Source organism: Perognathus longimembris, chromosome 13 (genome assembly GCF_023159225.1).
Source record: "Perognathus longimembris pacificus isolate PPM17 chromosome 13, ASM2315922v1, whole genome shotgun sequence".
NCBI lineage: Eukaryota > Metazoa > Chordata > Mammalia > Rodentia > Heteromyidae > Perognathus > Perognathus longimembris.
The window spans coordinates 54598552-54618008 of record NC_063173.1 but is presented as its reverse complement, the minus strand read 5'-3'; the positions used below and the strand labels follow the sequence as shown (position 1 = coordinate 54618008).

General features: G+C 56.6%; 1 protein-coding gene across 1 annotated transcript; it reads right to left on the bottom strand.

The window, feature by feature from the left end:
* Window positions 1-3525: 3525 nt before the first annotated feature.
* On the bottom strand, window positions 3526-9219 carry Ppp1r32 (protein phosphatase 1 regulatory subunit 32). Its single transcript, XM_048360614.1, has 13 exons — window positions 9111-9219; window positions 8752-8869; window positions 8422-8575; window positions 7187-7315; window positions 6918-6981; window positions 6537-6649; window positions 5773-5832; window positions 5575-5661; window positions 5092-5196; window positions 4912-5006; window positions 4379-4528; window positions 3738-3820; window positions 3526-3645 (listed from the first exon to the last, which is right to left on the bottom strand). The coding sequence occupies exons 1-12, from the start codon at window positions 9217-9219 to the stop codon at window positions 3751-3753; spliced, it is 1254 nt and encodes a 417-aa protein (XP_048216571.1). The 3' UTR covers window positions 3526-3645; window positions 3738-3750.
* Between the last annotated feature and the right edge of the window lie 10238 nt (window positions 9220-19457).

Here is a 19457-nt window from a genome sequence, read left to right as displayed (position 1 = left end):
CCAAGGTGCCATGACTGGGCATCGCCTCACACACGTGTCAGGAGTGGGGGGCTCCAGCGCATGTGCCCAGCACGGCAGTCTCCATCCTTGCCAAGGCCTTGGGGCGCCGCCGCTCACCCCAGTGCCCTCTGTGCCCAGCCACGTGCATCCCCAGGGAGCCCACCCCATCCCTCGGTGTTCTCACTGAAGAGGCGCAAGCCCACGGAACCCTCGCAGCACCTGGCAGGCTGTGGGAGCGTAATAAACCTTAATCACCCCCACTGCTCACCGCGTGTGCACGCGTGCTGGGATCCCCGCGGGGGGGGGGGGGGGGAGGGCGCTGCCGAGCAGCTGCGGCAGTCACCCAAGGGGGGAGAGGCAGGCAGCTGCCGAAGACGTCCTCCCGCACACCGAGAGCCAGCGCTGGGGCTTGAACTCGCGGCCTGAGGACAGTCCTTTAGCTTGTGATGCGCTCGGGGCTGGCGCTCTACCGCCTGAACCATGGCTCCACTCCCGGCTCTTGGGTGGCTAGTTGGGGGATATGAGACTCTCTCACGGGCTTTTCTGCTCAGGCTGACTTGGCAGGGAGACCCTCAGATCGCAAGTGTCCTGAGTAGCCCTCCCCCTCCCCCCCCCCAACCTGGCCTTCCGTGCTCTGCGCACCAGGCTGAGAGCAGCTACTATTTTGGTGCTACGTGCTCTTGGCCCAGCATCTCATTTTGTGCACCAAGCAGGCGCTGCCCGCGGAAGCCCGGGGTGGTGGGGTGACTGACCGGAAGTCACACAGCTGGGGGGCAAAGTCCAGGCAGCCAGACAGTCCCTTCTGCCGGCAGCGAGCCTTGCTGTCCTGGGGAGGGGGGGGGGCTCCAAGCTGGAGCGTGGGGGTCTTAGGCCACCAGAGGAGAGCTGGTGGGGGGCGGTGTGAAGGAGGCTGGACTCCATGGAGGGGAGTCTGAGGGGCGGTGTGAGAAAAGGCCCCGATGTGGGTCTCTGCTGCCAGCCGCACAGATGTGGGGAGCCTGGGCGATGGCATCCTGTTGACAGGGCTGCCCACCCGTCACTCACTCACTTCCTCGTGGACGCAGTCCCTCACCCCCTCACTGTCATGCATTCATTCACTCTTATTTGTTCACTCATTCACTAACTCACTCATTCTCATTCACGCGTTCTTTTTTTTTTTTTTTTTTTTTGCCAGTCCTGCCCTGGGGCTTGAACTCAGGGCCTGGGCACCGTCCCTAAGCTTCTAGCACTCTGCCACTGGAGCCACAGCGCCACTTCTGGCTTTTTCTGTGTTTGTGGCGCTGAGGAATCGAACCCAGGGCTGCATTTATATCAGGCAAGCGCTCTACCGCAAAGCCACCTTCCCAGCCCCTCATTCATCCTTTGTTAACTGGTTCCCTCATTCACACGCTCATTCATTCATCTAGTATTTATCAAGCCCTTCCAAACAGGCTAGGAGCTGTCCTAGGCTTTGGACTTGGAGCTGTCAGACAGACATAATCCCTGCCTTCGTTGGGCCTCACTAGCAAGGAGTGGGGACCCAGAGGCCTCCTTAGCCAGGTCCTCAGGACTGCCCTGTGCACACTTCCGCTTCCGGTCCTGCTTGGCCGTGCCCAGGGCCCATAGCCTGCACTTGCAGGGCCAAGCATCGCAGGCCCCTCTCCCTGCCCCAGTGGGCTGTGGCCCTCAAGGAGGGGGTGCAGCGGGAACTCCACTCAGCCCTACCAGGCTTCTACTCCAGGCTGGGACCCCAGTCCTCACCAGGAGCCCCACCTGTGTCCACTTCCGTGTGACCTGTCACCGATCCCGTGTACCAGACCAGGGCACCAAAAAGCCACCCAGGCCTGCACCCGGCCCCTCCGGCCCCTCTTCCTGCCATCTGATGCCCTCATGTAGGCCTTTGGACAGGAGTCATTGTGGGGCTGTTCAACTTACAGACCCAGGACGCCGGGGAGGCGGGGGAGGGGAGGGGAGGGCAGGGGAAGAGGGTAACAGGCTCCAGTGTCAGCTGGAGAAAATGGGGAACATGAGCTGTGGGGCGGAAAAGAACTCTCCTGAACTGGGCACCAGTGACTCACGCCCGTCAGCCCAGCTGCGCAGGAGGCTGAGCTCTGGGGATTGAAGTTCAAAGCCAGCGTGGACAACAAAGTCCCTGAGACTCCAGTGATTCCCAATTAACTACTCAGAAAACTGGAAGTGGCCCTGCGGCTCAAGAGGCAGAGCACTAGCCTTGAGCAAAAGAAGCCCACGGACTGTGCCCAGGCCCTGAGTTCAAACCTCATGACTGGCCAAAAAAAAACAAACCAACCCAAAACACTCTCTTGGGGGAAAGAGTCACAGAGGAAGTGTGTGTGTGTGTGTGTGTGCACACACACGTGCTGGCCATTCTCTGGATGGACATGTTTTCCTATGTCTGTGTGTCCATGTCCTTGCACGTCAAATGCGTGTGCATGTATATCTGTATGCTGTGCACGTTTGTCTTGTGTTTCTGTGTGTGGTAGTGTTTTGAGTTTACACTGGTCTGTTGCTGTGATGGTGTCTGCGTGTGCGTGTGTGTGTGTGTGTGTGTGTGCCTGCGTGGGGGGGGTCATCGGTCTCTGTACTTTCTGTTCACAGTGGTGTGTGCTTTGTGTAGATTACCCCCCCCCCATGACCCACCGCCCAGCCACCACTGGGGCAGAGCTCCATCTCTGCGATGGGGCCTGGTCCCTCATCTTGGGGGTATGGACCAGCAGGTCCCCACCCACAGCCTCTCGGCTGTCCCTGGGTCCCCCGCTTGTGCCCCCCCCCCCGGCTGGGGTTCTAGCTGAGAGACTCTGTGTCCTCAGCTCCACCTCCTCGAAGGCGGGGACCAGCTGGAGCCACCCACAGCCCACATGGAGCCCCAACTGGGCTGTGGATGGATGGATGGATGGACGGCACTGGGCACAGCAGGGTTTAGGGACCGGCAGAGCTGCCCCCCTACAGACACCCCTCTCCCCAAGCAGAGCAGGGGAGGGAGAACAGCTGCCTCCTCTGGGCCCCTCTGGATCCTGGCTGGTGCACAAACGCACCTGGCTGTGAGGCAAAGGGCCCTGAGAACCAGCCCAGATTGCAGGCTGGGCGTCCCACGGATGTTTGCCTGTGAGGGCTTGTGCTAAGGCACAGTGTCCACAGGTGTGTTCTCATTCTCACAAAGAGGCTGCCTTAGCACCGACCTCGGCAATCAGCCTCCATCCCCGTGTTGGATGTCCTGCTGTCCAGCCATCTGGGACTCACCGCCATCTTTCTGGAGGCTGATCTCTGACCTCTTTCTGCTCCTCCACTTAAACCCTGTCTCCTCAACCCATCCACACGTCCTGTCCTACCCCCACCTGTGTGTTACAGACCCAGTAACTGAGGCCTAGGGAAGTGGGGGGCAGAAGCCTTGTCCTACCACCGTAAAGACTCCTCCTCCAACTTGTCCCAGGCCTCAAATCCCACCCTAGCAGCTCCACCTCAGCACTCAGGACCTTGGGTCACCCCTCTTTTCCCCAGCACCCCCACACACAATGACTGCCACCATCCTTTGCGGCTATGCTCTTTATTTCCTTAGGAAAGTAGCTGAGGGGCTCTCCGTGGGGTTGGGGGAGTGGGGAGCAGAGCTCAGCTCCTGTCACTGGGGAGAAAGGAGGAAAGCAAGGTCAGAGTGGTTCTGCGAACTGGAACCCGGGGTTCACGACCCCCTGCCAGGGCCGCTGCTCCCAGGAACAGCCTGGGAGGGGGTGCAGGCTCCTTACCCAGGGCTCAGGCTCAGCTGGAGGGCAGGTGGTAGCTGCCCTGCGGTGGGTCTCGGGAAAAGGGGTCAGCTGAGGTCATAGTTCTGTGGGGGGGAGAGAGGAGGAGGAGGCTGGACAGAGAAAAGAAGGGAGAAAGGGAGGGAGGGAGGGAGAGGGAAGGGGGGCAGCAGAGGTCTGGACCCTGTCTTCTGCCAGCAACTCCTTGACAGCCAGAGAATAGGCCAGGCCGGAGCCAAACAGCCAAGCCACAAAACATGGGTGCCTGCCAACCCGGGGGGCCATGTCACGTGAGCACAGGTTTTGAAGGACTGAGTCGAAAGGAATCAGGAGAGAGGCCGATCTGCCGTCCATTCATCTGTGTGCCCCTCCCCCACCCCTGCTTGGAGGGAGGGAGGGGCGGGAGGGGGGCAGTGGCCCAGAGGGAGGAGTCACTGGACAGAGGGGAGCCCGGAGGCAGAGAAGATGGCGTCAAACCCAACCGGAGGCCCAGCTTCTGAAGCTCACACCTGTAATCTTAGCTACTCAGGAGGCAGAGAGCTGAAGATCCGAGTTCAAAGCCAGCCTGGACAGGCCTGGAGTGTCTGGGCAAAGGCTGAGGGATGTGGGAAGGGAGAGGACAGAGCTGGCGGGAGGGCTGCTACCTTGTCATGTGGGGGTTCAGGCGCCGTTGGCACTCTGCAGAGCTTGGGGTGGCCTCCATGTGGAGGGGATAGCTTCCTGCCACCTGGGGCTGGGGGCCGCCCCGAGTCCAGCTTTCCCAGTCTCGACCTTTGGGGGTGTTGTCCACGTACCTGGAGCAGAGGGAGGGGTGGTGGGCGGGGCACTGGCCTTGCCCGTCCTCCTCCGTGGGGGGAGGGGGGCACCCTAGCCCTTGTCCACTAGGGGGCGCCCACGCTCTCACCCTGGGGCTGGGATGATTCCCAACGGCGAACAGACGGCTGGCCTCCTAACAACCCCCCACCCCTTATCCCTATTGCCTGGCTGCCTCCCCTCCACCCTCCACTTCCCCGCCTTTCCCCAACCGCCCCCCCCCGAGGAAAAGCTTGACTTGAGGGCTTGGCATAGGGGAGCACCACACTAGAGTCGGCATGGGTCATCTCCCGGGCTATGAGCCACTCTACCACCCAGCCTCGGTCTTCCGGTCTGTGAAATGGGCGTCCACGGCAGATCTCACCCTTGGTTATAGGTGGTCAGGTAATGCTGATCCCTGTTGGGGTCACAGGAGCTCCGGAAGTAGGTGGGGTTGTTAAGTGTGAACCCCGAGAGCTCCTATGCCAGAGGGAGAGAGGGAACCATGAGGTGGGGTGGGCGGGGTGGGGGGTGGGGGCTGGGGGCGGGGCGGGACAGGCTTCACCTTTCTCCCCACATTGTCCCTGCCAAGCATGGCGACGTTTGACTGTTGTACTCGCTGGGGTGACTGGTACTGCCGGCTGCTGGGTTCTAGGCTCGGTGGGGGTACCTAGAGAGGTCAGAGCCACAGGATTGAGGAACCAGGCGCCTGGAAGCTTAGCTACTGCGCCTCACAGTTCAAAGCCAGCCCGGGCAGGCAAGTCCATGAGACTCCTATCTCCTGTGAACCACCAGAAAACCAGAAGTGGCACCATGACCCAAAGGGGGTGGAGCGCTAGGCTTGTGCAGCAGAGCTCAGGGACGGCAACTAAGCCCTGAGTTCAAGTCCCCTAACAGACCAAAAAAAAAAAAAAAAGAAAAAAGAATGGAAGCCAGACAGACGCCCCTCACCTGCCTGCCGAGTCACATTGGCTGTTTCCAAGCCCGCCATTCCTTCCCCTCCACCTGGGAGAGCCAGGTCCCCTGGAGGGAGACCCCCGTCACTCACTCTGGGGTTCAGGGTCCTCTCATTCACTCGGCTGTAGCCTGTCTCCCGCTCAGAGCCTCTGGCCAGCATGGGGAGGAAGTCACTTCCCTGCAGGAAGCGAAGCGATCGTGGCCTCACCTCTGGCAGTGGCCACCTCTCCGGCAGCCCCTGTCCCCCCTCCCCGAGGAACCCCTCCTCCACCCCGGGGCAGCAGCGTACTTGGGGGTGAGCCATTGGCATGAAGTCGGACTTGGTGACACTCCGGCTGGGGAGGAGGATCTGAAACAGGGGTTCACGGGGGAGCCTCAGCTTTGGCACCTGTTCGCAATGCCTCCTTTACCTCGAGACCCCTCACTGTGCTGAGTTCACAGCGGCACTGCACCTCACAGATGGGCCTCGCTGGGTGACTGAGGAGAGGAAAAGGCTGGGGACAATGGCCAGCCCCGTGACAGTGGCTGGGACCCGGCAGACCCACGGGGGCCTGGCTGGCTGCACCCCTTCATCTCTTCAGACCTCAAGATTCTCCTCGCTGTCATGGGGGAATTGAACCAAAGCACTGGTTTCCACTAAGTTCTTTCATCCTGTGTTTGAACATGGGGCGCTCTGTGTGTGTGTGTGTGTGTGTGTGTGTGTGTGTGTGTGTGTGTGTGTGTGTGTGCCACTACTGAGAACTGAACTCAAGGCCTCGCGGTCTTCCCTTGGCTTTTCCACTCAAGGCGAGACCTCTACTACTTGGGCCACAACTTTACTTTTGGCTTTTTGCTGGTTATAATTGAGGCTAAGGGTCTCATGGCCTTTTCTGCCCGTGCCGACTTCGCTTGGTGATCCTGAGATCACAACCTCCCAAGTAGCGGGGTTACAGGGGTGAGCCACCGGTGCCAGTCTTCAAGGTGGGGATTTACAATGCGTATTTGTAAAGGGCCGGACGTCTGTAGACCAGACGGCTTCAGAGACGTTGGGCTTCAGAGGTGCAGGGAACTCACCGGGTCTCCGGGGGGGACCTGGGACGGTGGCTGGAAGACAATCGGATTCGTGGTGGACTCTTCGGTGAAGCCGGTCTCCCCCTTGGGGCCGATAGACATTTTGTGCAAGATATCTGTAAAAGACACGGGAGGCCCTGCGTCCCAGCCCTGGCGCTGAGGACTGGGGGCTCTGAGACAGAAGGATCCTGGTCACCAGGATGAAGATTCCAGAACAGAGGAGGGCAGAAGAAAGGGCCAGATGACAGGCCAGGAGCCAGCCAGCTCTGCTCAGCCCCACCAGGCCCCGCGAGCCAGCGGCCGTGGACATGAGAGGCTGCCCGCTCTATGGGGACCCCTGAGGCAGCGTGTGACAGGGCGGGGTGAGCTCACCCCTGGGCCTACCTGGCTGGCGGGGAACATCTTTGAGGTACTTGGAGTTGTACTCAGAGGTCATGAACCGTGGGCCCTGGATCACAGAGGGGGGACAGCAGGACGGCCACGGTGGTCACCTTCAAGCCCCTTGGGAACTATCCAAATCCCCCGCTCCCCAGACTTTCTTGGTGCCCAAGTCCCCCTCCAGGGTCTCCCTGGGTGAGTTAGCCCAGGCCGGCGGGGGGCATAGATCGGAGCACGGGGACAGACCCAGCGCCCAGCCTCGGGCTTCCACTCACGTAGCGCAGGTTCTCCAACTCCAGGGAGCCCTTATCCAAATGCTGGTGGAGCAGGGGCACCTCCTTGGGCTCCAGCCCCGTGATGGTCTTGGGTCCGTGGTCCTGCGTGTCGAAATGAACCTTCCTGACCTGGAAGGAAGGAGTCACCCGTGACCCTTGTGACCCTCGGCCCACGCTTCCCGATTCTCCCTCTGCCCTTCACTCCCGGGCAGCATCCCAGCGACCCCAGGAGGATCCGGTGGGTGGGGTCCCATGATGCTCCAGGGCAGGGAGGTGTAGCCTCTCCTGCCTCTCCTGCCGCTGCAGCCAGTTGCCTCTCTGCTGCCCCCTCGCCTCTGACACGCCCTCCACAGGGCCTTGGCACCTGCAGCGGGCACTGCCCGGACCTCATGGCGCTCAAATGGCTGCAACTAGAGGAGGCTCCCTTCCTTCAAGTCTTTGTCCCCACAGCAAGATTTTTCCCAGCTCTTACCCCATCCCTACTTCCCCCCCTGCTCCTATCTCCTCCAACTAGAAAAGAGAAGGTCCCAGTAGATGGACTGGATGAACCTGGACGAATGAATGGACAGATGGATGAACGAACGAAAGGCTAGGTAATCATAAGAATGATGGTAATCACAGTGAGAGAAACAAAGAAGACGGATCTGGGTGGGCTGGGGGCAAACGCCTGCAATCCTAGCTACTCAGGAGGCCGAGATCCAAGGATTGCTGTTCAAAGACAGCCTGGGCAGGCAAGGAAGTCCACGAGACTCTTATCTCTCAGTGGGCCACCAAAAAGCAGTAAGTGAAGCTGTGGCTCAAAAGGGTAGAGCGCTAGTTCTAAGCAGCTCAGGAACAGCGCCCAGGTCCTGAGTTCAAGCCCTGTGATACTGTCTCTCTCTCTCTCTCACACACATACACACAAACCAAGAGGATGGGTGGGGTGATCATAGCAGTGGGAGGGTGGGAAAAGGGCTTGGACGCTGGGTGGGTTGCTGGAGACTGTGGGAAGGATCCAGGCTGGGGTTGGTGATAGAGATGTGGAAGGAACTGGACAGGAAGGTGATGGAGGGAAGGGGCAGAGATGGAGGGGTGGTTAAAGGTGAGTGGGACCCTCACTCCACAAGGGGACTCCTCCGTAAGGCCATTTCAGGCTCAACCACAGAGAGCAGTGCTGCCCCGGGAGGACCTCCGACCTCCGACCTCCAACCTCTCGGCCTCCTCCCTGCCTCCCCTCCAGGGCTGCCCACGCTGACCTCCTTGGTGACGGCCCCCGTGTGGAGCCTCTCCCGCCCGTAGCCCGAGGGGGTCTGGTGCATGCTCCAGGGCAGGGGGTCCTTGCCATCGGGCAGCTCCATGGGGCAGTAGCTCTTGCTGGCCACTGTCTGCAAACTGTCTCGGACCTGTTCTCTGGTGGGGGGGCAGGCAGAGCAGGAGCTGGGACCCCCAGCACCACCTGGGCCCCTGCCCTTGTTCTGAGCGGCTCCCCCACTTCCTGCTCCTCTCCTAGAGGCCTCAGGGGTGCCCCGGCCTCACACCCCGAGCCCCCTAGAATCCCAGGCACGCGGGGGCTCAGCAGGCCATACCTCATGGCCGGATTGTCCACCGTATCCATGTTGGGCTGGTAGGTGACCAGGGGACGGTAGTTTGATTGGTAGCCTGTGCCCTCGTGGCTGCCCATTCGGGGCTTGAACTCATCTCGTCCTGCCAGAGGAGTGATGGTGGGGAAGGGGCAGGCGCTCGGGTCAGCAGAGGGGAGGAGGAGGAAGGGGACAGCGGCCATTCCCTGGGGCGCAGGGGTCACAGTGAGATGGGAGCTGGGTGTGGGGGGGTGGACAGTGCTGCCTGAAGGCACGAGGGTGGGAAAAACGGGGCGGGGGAAACGGTCCGAGCCTCTCCCTGAGGGCCCCTCTATCCTGTCTCCCCGAGGGGGGGAGATTCTCACCGTAGGCTGTGCTGTAGCTGGTGGCGTAAAACTTCAGGGGGTCGGAGCAGCCCCCTGAGCTCATCTTCACAGAAGGGGAGACAACGCCCATGGGAAGTTTCCCCATCATGGTGCTGTGCGCGGGGCAGGGCCCTGAGGGCCTAAGAGGGAACACGGGGAGCCTCCTCAGTCCCCAACCCCGGCTCCGGGGTCCCCAGTGGGAGACAGTCAACCCCCACCTGGCCAGGTTCTCTTTCTAGGTCTCCACCCCCATCCTAGACACCCACACCTCAAAAGGCAAAAGAGAAACAGAACTGCTCTTCAGTCGTCCTCTCGTGGTTACTCGTGTCTGGTGTCCTCTTCCTACCTTACTATGAACCCAACACCCCCATTTTACAGCTGGGAAACTGAGGTTCCCGGGGATGGCTTGCTCATCGTCAGTGACGGGGCTGAGAGTCATGCCTGGGCCCCTGAGCTGGGTGTTTCTTGGGTGTGTTTCTGGATCACCCTAGCTCCATGGCTCACACCCAGCCCCACCCTTGAGTCTCTCTGGCTCCCGGGCCTCCCCCCCACCCCACTTCTCTCTGGGTGCTGGCTCCACTCTCCTAGGGCCCCACACAGCCGGCCCCACCCCTCACCTGCCCTCCTCAGTAGCTGTGTGGTCCACAAAGGCCACAGGAGGCTGGAGCAGCTCGGACAAACCAGTGGCCCAGCCTGAAGACACAGAGAGTTGCCTAGCAACCAGTGCCTGGCAACAGCGTCCCCACAACTCTGAAGGCCTGAAGGCCTCACTGAAGGGCTTGTGACCCGGCCAGGAGAGGAGGGCCAAGTCTAAACCCTGCTCTGCCGCTCCTGCCTCCTCCCTGGCTGCCCGCGCCAAGTAGGACGGCGCTTCTGTCTGAGTAACATAAAATAAAAGATAATCCCAAGCAATCGCTCCGTTTATTGAGTAGCCACTTCTCACCAGACACTTTACATCTTTTATCTCCATCTTCTGAGCAGCTCTTCCAGGTAGCTCTTATTATCTCTATTTTTACAAGGGGAACATGAGTCTTAGACACGCAAAAGCAGTTTGGCTGGCCAGAGACCTGGCAATCAGAAAATAAGCCAGCTTGAGATTCAAACATGGGTGAAGATTGAAGCCCACTCTTAGGCCTCTCAGTAAATTAATATTTACTGTGCTCTGCTCCCGGCAAGTCTGTGCGAAACCCTTTCACACACGTTTTCTGGTACAATCTCACCACCACCCTGTGAGCAGAAGCCTTCTCGTCCACACCCCTCCCTGCCCCACAATGCCCTCCATTTCCCCAAGGATAATAGGATTATACCAAACCTCTTGCCAGATGTAACCAGTACGTGGGGTGGGCAGGGAGCCATGAGGCTGTGGTTTAAACCAGGTCCTCGTATGGTTCCACAGCCCACCACAGGGGCAGCTTGTAAATTAGACAATTTCCCTCCCCTCTCTCCTCCCCCTCAACCCTCCAGGAGAAGGTTCTGGTTTGTTACATTTGTCAATTTCTGGGGTATAAATATCCCCACTAACAAAGCTACCAAACAGGGGCCTTGGGAGGCTAGCTCAGGACTGTATAGGATTTCTACCACACAGACCCAACAGATAGGAAGCAGCCTCCATTAGGGAGGGGGTGGGGGAAGAGTTGCTCCTGGGCTTTGAACTCCAGGTCACACACTTGGTAGGTGACCACTCTCCTACTGAACCACTCCTCCAGTCCTGCTTTTATTTAGCTTTGTTTTGTGCCAGTACTGGGACTTGGACTCAGGGCCTGTACATTGTCTTTTAGCTTTTTCACTCAAGGCTGGCGCTCTGCCACTTGAGCCACACTTCTGGATTTTTGCTGGTTAACGAGATAAGAATCTCAGGGACTTTTCTGTCTGGGCTGGCTTTGAACTTCGATCCTCAGATCCCAGCCTCCTGAGTAGCTAGGATGACAGATGTGAGCCACTAGCAACCAGCTTGAGTCCTATTTTTTAAATTTGTTTTCTTTTTTGTTTGATTGTTTTTGTTTTGGCCAGTCCTGGGCCTTGGACTCAGGGCCTGAGCACTGTCCCTGGCTTCTTTTTGCTCAAGGCTAGGACTCTGCCACTTGAGCCACAGCGCCACTTCTGGCCATTTTCTATATATGTGGTGCTGGGGAATTGAACCCAGGGCCTCATGTATACAAGGCAAGCACTCTTGCCACTAGGCCATATCCCCAGCCCTTAAATTTGTTTTCTAGCTAGGGTCTTGTTTTCTGTCTGGGTACATACCTGGGCTGAGAGGTCCCCAGGTATACCCCCCCCCCCCCAACTACTTTATTTCAGGCTTTCCAGTGTTTCCGGGATGATGGGTACACCGGTACATCCAGCCTCCCTCTGTGAAGGTGACAGGCTTTTCTTCTCCAGGGTGACCTGGAGCTGGGATCCTCCGCATTGCAGCCTCCCACATAGCTGGGGCTGGCTGGAGGCCCCCACCTGTGGATTGAGGAGGAGACTCCCACAAACTTTTCTGCCACCTTGCAATCCCCCTGATCTAAGCCCCCCACCTATCGAGGATTACAGGTATGAGCCATCGGCACCTAAGTCCGGTCATCTAACTGACAGAGTTGAAGTGGCAGAGTTTAGTAGCCAACTTACAGATGCCCTGGAAGTTTCTCTTCATCTTGTGCCAATATGTGAGCCAGTTCCACTGCACCCCTGCTCTCCTGGGAAAGAGAGGTGTAAATGAACAGGGAGGTAGAAGGAAGAGGCAGCCCCACCCAAGACACGCTCTGATCCTACTAGCCCTGCCGGCAAGGGGCTTGCACCAGACTCTCACAGAGAGGCCCTGGTGTCAGATGACCAAGGCCTTAACAGGAAAACAGAGGCAGGCTCCCAGCCCCCTGTATGCATGCTTATGGCCAAACACACAGAGAAAGCTGTGCCCCCGGGGCTCACGCCTGTCATCCTAGCTATACAGGCTGAGGTCTGAGGATCATGATTCAAAGCCAGCCCAGGTAGAAAGTCCACAAGACGCTTCAATTAACCAGTAAAAAGCTGGAAGGGGAGCTATGGCTCAAGAGGCAGAGTGGTAGCCTTGAGTGAAAAAGCTAAGGGACAGCACCCAGGCCCTGAGTTCAAGCATCAGTACCCCCCTCCCCGGAAAAAAAGAGAGAGATTTTTAAAAAGGGGCTGGGACTGTGGCTTAGTGGTAGAGTGCTTGCCTAGCATGCATGAAGCCCTGGGTTCAATTCCTCAGTACAACATGCACAGAAAAAGCCAGAAGAGGTACTCTCACTCAAACGAGCAAGAAAGCCTTGAGTAAAAAAGCTCAGAGACAATGTCCAGGCCCTGAGTTCAAGCCCCAGGACTGGCAAAAAAAAAAAAAAATGGGGGCTGGGAATATGGCCTAGTGGTAAAGTGTTCGCCTCGTATACATGAAGCCCTGGGTTCGATTCCTCAGCACCACATATATAGAAAAAAGCTGGAAGTGGCACTGTGGCTCAAGAGGTAGAGTGCTAGCCTTGAGCAAAAGGAAGCCAGGGACAGTGCTCAGACCCTGAGTCCAAGGCCCAGGACTGGCAACAAAAACCAAACAAACAAACAAAAAAAAAAATGGAGTTGGGGATTTAGCTCAGTGGATGAGCACTTGCCTGACAAGTGCAAGGCCCTGAGTTTGGCCAGCTCTGGTTTAGCTCTGCAAACAACAACAACAAAACAAACAGGACAAGGAAGACCACAATAGATGGGGTGCACACATAGGACAAAGTCCTTGGAGAGGGCAGAACCCTTCAAATTGTACCTGCAGAAGTGGTCAGAAGCCACAGCTCAGACCCCAAGGTTGGATAGCAGGAGCTCTGGGCTCTGCCCTTGAATGCTTAAGACTGAGGCATGAGAGACTTGTGCTTCTGTCTCTTCTTTGACATCTGCCTGAAGGTTGGAGTTCAAAGGAAGGACTTAGCCTAGCACCTTACACACAGTCAGCACTGTCTACCAGACAGAGGAAGGCCCTGGAGAGAGAGATGCCTTCGAAGTGCTCACTAGCTGCCAGGCAAGGGCTTGGGCCCAAGGGAGACAGAGTTCCCCAAGTCCCTGCCCTTGGGGAGCCCATAGTCTAGGTGAATCTCAGGTACAGCCAGGTGCTGTGGTGATACAAAGCGCAACTCCGGAACCTGAGTTCAGGGCCTGCTTCTGCTGCAAGACAGACTCATGGCTCCCTCCCTTAGCCCCTTCTGTACTCCTAAGCGGAGAATACACACTGCTTCACAGGGGAAAGCAGCCCCTGAGGAGGCAGTGGCCGGGTCTCTTTCTATCAGGGCAGAGGGTGGAAACACATGGCTTGAAATGGTCCCCCGAGGGCATGTTGGGTGGCTGAAGCTGATGAAGGCCTTCTGGCTGGAGTTCTGGAAGGAGGCAGCTTTTCCTGTCCCTGTTCCCATAGGTCAGCCTGCTGGATGCCTCAGGCCTAGGTTTCTTTTTGCTGTGTGGCGACACCCAGTGGTCATGGCATGGAACTGCAAGATGGTCAGGTGGCCCCAGTCTTGGGTCCCCCTGCACAGGGTACCAGCCGAGAGTCTGCCCACCTGGATGTAGGTCCTAGCGGCGACCAAATGTCTGTGTGAGTTTTGGGCCTCTGACCTGTGGGCCTCACTTCTGTCTGTACAGTGAAGGAAGAGATTCATTACACTTTCTGTTTGTCACTATACTGATTTATTCAGCGCTTCCTTTGTGCTGGGCACCAAGTCTGGAGTCATCTCTCTTCACACTCCCCTCCCAGGCAGGAGGCAGGATGCTGTTGTTCTGTGGTGGTTTTTTAATTTTTACTTTTCAGTCATGGGGCATGGGGCTTTTGAACTCAGGGCTTAGGTGCTATCCTTCAGTTTTGTTCAAGGCTAGCACTCTACCACTTTGAGTCTTGTCTGTCTATGAACCTAGGATTACAGGCTTGAGCCACTGGTACCTGGTTTCACTCTATTTTTTTTAAGGTAGAATCTAGCTTTGTAGCATGGGCTGGACGTGCTGGGATTATAGGTGTACATAACCACACCAGGTAAGATTCACTCTCACTTCCCTCCTTGGAGAAAGCAGGTGTCATGGCCTACCTCAGGGGGCTTCCACCCTCAACACCAGCCCTGCCTCCCCTCTGAGTCTTGGGAGGTCCTGGTTTAAGTACTTGTAAAGAGGACAGCTCCGGGGCTCAGGGTGGGGGAGCTGGGACCAATGGCATCCAGACCTTATAGGCCCCAAGGTGTTCTGAGCCAAATGGGGGCTGTGCTTCCCAAACGAGGCTTAACTGGGGCAAATGAGACTGCACAACAGAGCGTGCGTCATCGAGCCTTGGTTGCTAAGTCTTTATGGCTGGCCTCAGAGGGCTGAGCTCTAGCTGTGAAGAGACAAATCAGCAGACTTCCATTTAATGGAAAAGCTTCTGAACACACCAAGCCATTCAGCAGAGCAGGCTGCCCTGGGGGGTGAGATCCCCATCCCCAGAGGCATGTAAGCAATGACAGCAAGTCACCCAGGGTGCGTTAGGTACATCTCATCAGCCAACTACCTTCACCGCGTTCCTGGAAGGGGGGGGGGACCAGGATCGGTTTCTCCTGCAAAAGAAGACGCGAAGGCACAGAGAGGCTGCACAACACACCTGGGGTCACACCGCTAGGAAGGGCTGGAGCAGCTACTGGAACCTGGGCAGCCTGGCTCCCAAGGCCATGTTGGCGATCAGGTTGATGTCACCTCGTGGATGCAAGCCAGAGCTTCTCCAGGCTATTTTCAAAATCAAGCCCTCAATGACAGTTTTAATCCCCAAACAAAACACAACACAACAGCTGTCCTTCGGGTGGTCTCTCCACACCAAGCTCCCTGGTCTGTGCTTGGGAGGCTGCAGTGGCGGGGAGGGGGCCCCTGGCCCACGGGCAGATACTGCTGTGTGACCTCTCTTAATGGATGGCTCCTCTCTGGTTCTCCTGCTTGTACAAGGAGAAGATGTTGAGCCAGAAGAGGAGGTTTGGCTCGTCGGCTTTCTGTGTGCCGTGTGTTGTTTGTGTGGCCTTGGAAGTCCTCCAAAGTGATACTGAAATGACAACTCACTTCACGTCCCCTCTGCCCATCCCGAAAGAGCTGCGAGACCCCGGGGTCATCCTCCTGGGCCCTGCTGCCCTGCCCACTTCAGGGCTGAGCGGAGGGAAGTCTGCTCACTCCAGACCATGCTGGGCACCGGCACCAGCTGGACCAGCACTGGCTATTTCTCCTAGTCCAGAGCACAAAGTGGACCACAGGACTCGGCCCTCCCACTCTGCCATGGGGACAGACACCCAGTGAACCCTACCCAACTCAGGCACTCCCCCCCCACCAGCTGTGTGAACACTAGCTCTCCCTCCCCCCCCCCCCCCCCGCCCACCTGACCACACACAGAGGGCCCTTCTGGGGAAGTGTTTTGTTTTTGTGCCAGTATTGGGGCTTGAACTCAGGGCCTGGGCTCTGTCCCTGAGCTTTTATGCTCAAGGCTAGTGCTCTACCACTTGAGCCACAGCTCCACGTCTGTCCTTCTGGTGGTTCATCGAAGAGTCTCACAGCCTTTCCTGCCCAGGCTGGCTTTGAATCTTCATCCTCAGATCTCAGCCTCTTGAGTAGCAGGATGACAGGCATGAGCCATTGGTGCCTGGCTGGGCCCACCTTTCAAAAGTGCTCTGGGGGCTGCATTCACTCCTCATGACGAGGAGCTGCTGTAGCCCTAGTCTAACTGCCCCCCTTCCCAATCCACACTAAAGGGAAAGGGCTGTGGGGTGGGCAGCAGCCCCCTCTTGCCTCCTAGCGTAGCCCACAAGGGTTCACTTCCCGTTGCTGTGCACGGTGCCTGGAAGAGTCTGCCGGGCTTATTTATGACTGTTCTGCCTCTGCCTGTTCTGTTCTTTTGCTGTCTCCTCTGGGTGAACTTGTTGATCTTGCACAAGTTTTAAAAATTCATGACTCCTGCAGAAGACAAGCAGAGATGAAGCAGAGAACAAGAACCAGTCCCAACCTGCACCGGGCTCGGGGAGATCTTCACAGTGATGAGGGAGGAGTGCAGAGGACGCCTCCGGGCGTGCAGGGATCTGGGTTCAGATCTCTCACCCAGCCTGATGAAGGCCGTGGCCTTGGCTCACCTCCTCAACCTCTCTGAGCCTGTGTTCTCAGTGGATGATTTATTTCATCATGGGAGAGCTTAGCTGTAGAGCTAGGGCTCTGAACAGACAGCATTCAAGTGCTTAGCAAGCAGCCATTGCACAGGAAGCTGTTGGTAGATGTCAATGGTAATTACTACATTTCCCAGCCTCCCTTGCGGTTAGTGGTAGGGGGCTGTCGCGTGTGGAGGAACGCGGAGTGCCATATCCAAGGTGTGAGCTCCCTCTCACGCTTCATGGGTGGACGTACCACATGTGGTTGGAAACGAGCAAAAGATGGGTCACTATGCCACTTCATGGAAGTCTGGCTTATGCTTCTGAGTGCTGAGGAATCATTGTTGTGAAATGAGAAAAGTAAAGAGGATTTGGGACGTTCTTGGGAAAGGTCGTGTGTACTAGTCAGAGTCCAGAGAAACAGAACTGACAGTGTTGTGTATATATACACACACAGGCCTCTCTGTCTCTGTCTGTCTGTCTCTCTCACACAGACACATACGTGTTGACTTATTGTAAGGAACTGACTCATTCAGCTGGCAAATCACAACATCCAAGTCCCAATTGGTTGGCAAGCTGTAAACCCAGAGCAGCGAGGAGGTAGCTTAGCTCTAGTCTAAGTCCAGCATCCTAGAATCGAGAGAGGATGTAGCCCCTGTCTGAAGGCCAGGAGGCTTGAGGTCCAGGAAGAGCCCATATTTCAGGTTGAGTGAAGGGAGAAGAGGAGCCGATGTCCCACTCTGAAGGCAATCTGGAAGGAGGAATTTCCTCTCACTCAGAGGGAGGCCAGACTTTCTGTTTTACTCGTGCTTTCTTATGGGACAGGGCCCATCCACACAAGGGAGGGAAACTCGCTTTATTCTGCCTGATTCCAATGTTTCCTCTCATCCTAAACTGCTCAGCTATCTGGGCACCCAAAATCCCAGTCAAGCTGACCATGTACAGGGCTCCACGATGCGGCTGGCACATGGAACTCACATGAAACAGACAGGTGAGCCTGCTGAAAACCTGTGAACAATAGCGCCAAAGAAATCATGATTCCGGTCTTTTAAAGCCTGAGATCCTTTGAGATCTGAAACTGCCAAGAGGTCAAAGCACGGAGTTCTTGTTTCAGGTGTGCCTACGGAGGCACCTGCAGCGGATAGGCGCAGCACTGGGGCAGAGGATGCTCCTTAGCCTACAAAACCTGCATCCCACTGAATGCCTCCTCCTCCCATGGGCATTTGCCCCTTCTCCCTGGGGCTGCCTGTCCTGCCTCTGCCCTACAGTGCTGGCATGAAGGCAGAACAGTTGACTTGTCTTTTACCTTCGTATAGTCTTGGATCCCAGGGGTCATGTCTAGATAGATCTGCTAATGAGACCTCAAGGAGCCCAGGAGACCCTGGGCTGGAGGCTGAGAATGGCCATCAATCTGGCTTGGTTTTTTTTTTTTTTTTTTTTTTCTTTCCCCATTTTGGTGGTTCTGGGGATTGAACTCAGGTTCTTTTACTTGCTAGGCAGGCATTCTACCACTTGAGCCATGCCTCCAACTCCTTTTTCCATTGGTTAGTTTCCAAATAGGGTCTCACTTCATTCCCAGGGCGGGCCTGCGCTGTAATCCTACTGCTTATGTTTCTCCTGTAACTGAGATGACACCAGTACGCCCAGCCATTGGTTGAGGCAATGTCTCACAAAATTTTATACCAAGATATAATTTAGGCATTTGTAATATTGGCTAATATAAAGGCTTAAGAAGAGAATTACATTTTGATGGAGAATTTCATCTTCAATTTAGATACAAATAATAGTAGGCTTGGCAGAGTGATGGCTCATACCTGTAATCCTAGATAATCAGGTGGTTGAGATCTGAGGACTGTGGTTCAAAGTCATCCCCATGGCTCAAGTGGTAGAATGTTAGTTACTCAGGGTCAGCAGCCTGGTCCTGAGGTCAAGCCCCAGGACTGGTGTGTGTGTGTGCGTGTGTGTGAGCACACACACATGCATGTGCAAAAGCCAGTGGGTAAATGGGTCTCCCATACTTTGTTGACAGAAATGGAACATCTCAAGTGGGCACGAGTGTGGATCAAATAAAAGAGTGCTTTTTGCCTAGAATGGGCAAGACCATGAGTTCAAACCTAATGCTGCTGAAGAAAAGAACCCAACTGCTCTCCCAATCACTGATGTCCCATTGGCCAATAAAAGGCCCATTGCCAGCAAAGGGCAAAGACATGGGGGGCGAAGAGTCTGCCACATAATCTGAAAACTGACTGGATTCTGTCCAACTGCCTGCTGTCGGGGCCAGTGCCTGAGACCAGGGCCGTCCTCTCCGCTGTCCACTCACTTTCCCTCCCCGCCCCCAGAGGTCCCCAGGGCACGAGCTATATCTCATTGATCTGTCTCTGTGTCTGGCACTGGGTGTAGCACATTGCTCGGCAATCAATGAAATAAATCGTAGAAGAATAAACAGTGCGTGCCTCAAGGACAGACCAAACACATTCTTCTCCCATCCCCAGCATCTCGCAAAAACCATTACAAGATAGCTTTCAAATTAGATTTCTGAGCATCCCTTGTCTGTTTCTACTTAGGCTGGAAATGCAGTCTCCTTTGCAGCCTCCGTGAAAACCATGAGGGATGGGAGCCGGAGAAGCTGGTGAGCTGGGGGGGGGGGGGGGGGGGTTGACCCTGCTCCCAGGAGGGCTGGTCCCAGAGCCTCCAGCACGGCTTGTCAGCAAAAGCTTCAGGGCCAGAGGAATGAAGCCACTTCTAGGATCACCTGGATGCTTCTCGTGCTCTTGCTGACAGACACATTCCGTTCTGAGCCAGCCTCCCCGCAACGCAAAGGCCCTGAGAGTTCACACCTCGTTTCTGTGGCCCAGGGCGAGGAGGCAATCTTGAGGGGGGTAGGACTTCCACCGGTGTCACCCAAACCCAAAGGAAATCTGAGCTCCAACCATTACCCAGGGAGGCTCACTCGGCTGCGTGTGTCCTCTTTGGAGGGTTCAGTACTTCGGTCTGCAGTGGCTCAAGTGTGACCTTATCTCTGGCTCTGACCACAAGACAGTGGCTATGCCTGAGCTGTCAGCACGCAGGAGACAAGACCCAGGATAGAAGAGCATGAAGCAGGAGGAAGTGGACAGCAGGATCCACTGGCTGCCCTTGCTTCCCTCCTGAGACTGTGGGCAAGAAGCTGATCAAGCTATATCTCATTTCCACTGAGGACAATGCCCCCCCCTTCCCTCCCCTCCTCTTCTCATCTTCT

Coding starts and splice junctions, on each gene's coding strand:
- Ppp1r32 (XM_048360614.1), bottom strand. CDS start 9,219: ATGATGGGGAAACTTCCCATGGGCGTTGTCTCCCCTTCTGTGAAGATG. Junction 8,576..8,751: donor GTGGACAATCCGGCCATGAG/GTATGGCCTGCT, acceptor CCCCCCCACCAG/AGAACAGGTCCGAGACAGTT. Junction 4,529..4,911: donor CTGACCACCTATAACCAAGG/GTGAGATCTGCC, acceptor CCTCTGCTCCAG/GTACGTGGACAACACCCCCA.